Source organism: Corvus brachyrhynchos, unplaced genomic scaffold (genome assembly GCF_000691975.1).
Source record: "Corvus brachyrhynchos isolate BGI_N302 unplaced genomic scaffold, ASM69197v1 scaffold18, whole genome shotgun sequence".
Classification (NCBI taxonomy): Eukaryota; Metazoa; Chordata; class Aves; order Passeriformes; family Corvidae; genus Corvus; species Corvus brachyrhynchos.
In genome coordinates this window covers 475973-477144 of record NW_008246064.1, presented here as the reverse complement: position 1 = coordinate 477144, position 1172 = coordinate 475973, and the positions used below count along the sequence as shown (strand labels likewise).

Below are 1172 nucleotides of genomic sequence, written 5' to 3'. Positions count from 1 at the left end.
CCCAAAAATTCAACCAAAAATGTCCCATAAAAATCCAAGAAAAAAACCCCAAAACTTCGACCAAAAATGTCCTGAAAAACCCAATAAAAACCCAATAAAAACCCCAAAAATTCAACCAAAAGTGTCCCAGAAAAACCCAAGAAAAATAAAAACAAAAACCTCCAAAAACCTCAACTAAAAATGTCCAACCAAAAAACTCCCAAAACCCCAAAATTCAACCAAAAATGTCCCAGAAAAACCCCAAATAACCCAACAAAATCCTCAAAAAACTCAAGCAAAAATGTCCCAGAAAACCCAATAAAAACCCAATTAAAAAACCCAAAAAACCCCAAAACTTCGACCAAAAATGTCCCAGAAAACCCAAAACAACCCAAAAAAAAAGAAAAAAACCCAAACCCCAAAAGACTCAGCCAAAAATACCCCAAAAACCCAACCAAAAATACCCCAAAACCCCAAAAATTCAACCAAAAATGTCCTGAAAAGCCCAATAAAGACCCAACAAAAAAACCCAAAACTTCAACCAAAAATGTCCCAGAAAACCCAATAAAAAACCCCAAAAAACCCCAGAACTTCAACCAAAAATGTCCCCGAAAACCCAAAATAACCCAACCAAAAAGAAAAACAAAAACCCCAAAAATTCAACCAAAAAATGTCCCAGAAAAACCCAAGAAAAATAAAAACAAAAACCTCCAAAAACCTCAACTGAAATGTCCCAGAAAACCCAATAAAAACCCCAAAACCCCCCAAATTCAACCAAAAATGTCCCATAAACCCCCAAAAACCCCAAAACCTCAACCAAAAAGCCCCAACCTGAAGGAACTGAACCCTGAAAACCCCGAACAATTCCCAAAATTCCCAACCTTCCGCTCCTTCTGCGCTAAAAAGATCCCAAAGGGGGATTTTTTTTTTCCGGAAGGACCCTTGCCAGATGAATCCACGCGGCAATTCCGGGAGGAGAGGGAGGAGATTCCCACCTTTCCTACGAAGGTCAGATCTTCCGTGAAGTTCCCTTCGTAGACGGAGTCGTCTTCCAGGAGCAGAATTCCGGAACCCTTCGGATGGGAGAGGAAAAAACGCTGAATTCCCGCCCCGCTGCCATGGGTTGGCAAGGAGAGTTCCGGAAGGGACACTGGGACCTGGCAGAACCTATCGGCGGCCGGTTGGAACATGGA

The 1172-nt window shown here is 41.6% G+C and overlaps 1 protein-coding gene across 1 annotated transcript in view; it reads right to left on the bottom strand.

The window, feature by feature from the left end:
* Positions 1–1172, bottom strand: part of ALS2CL (ALS2 C-terminal like) — a gene marked incomplete at its 3' end in the record, with an annotated part of 49845 nt that overhangs the window by 16310 nt on the left and 32363 nt on the right. The window contains 1 exon segment of the mRNA XM_017746714.1: positions 975–1052. Within this exon segment, the coding sequence (XP_017602203.1) occupies positions 975–1052 (78 nt within the window).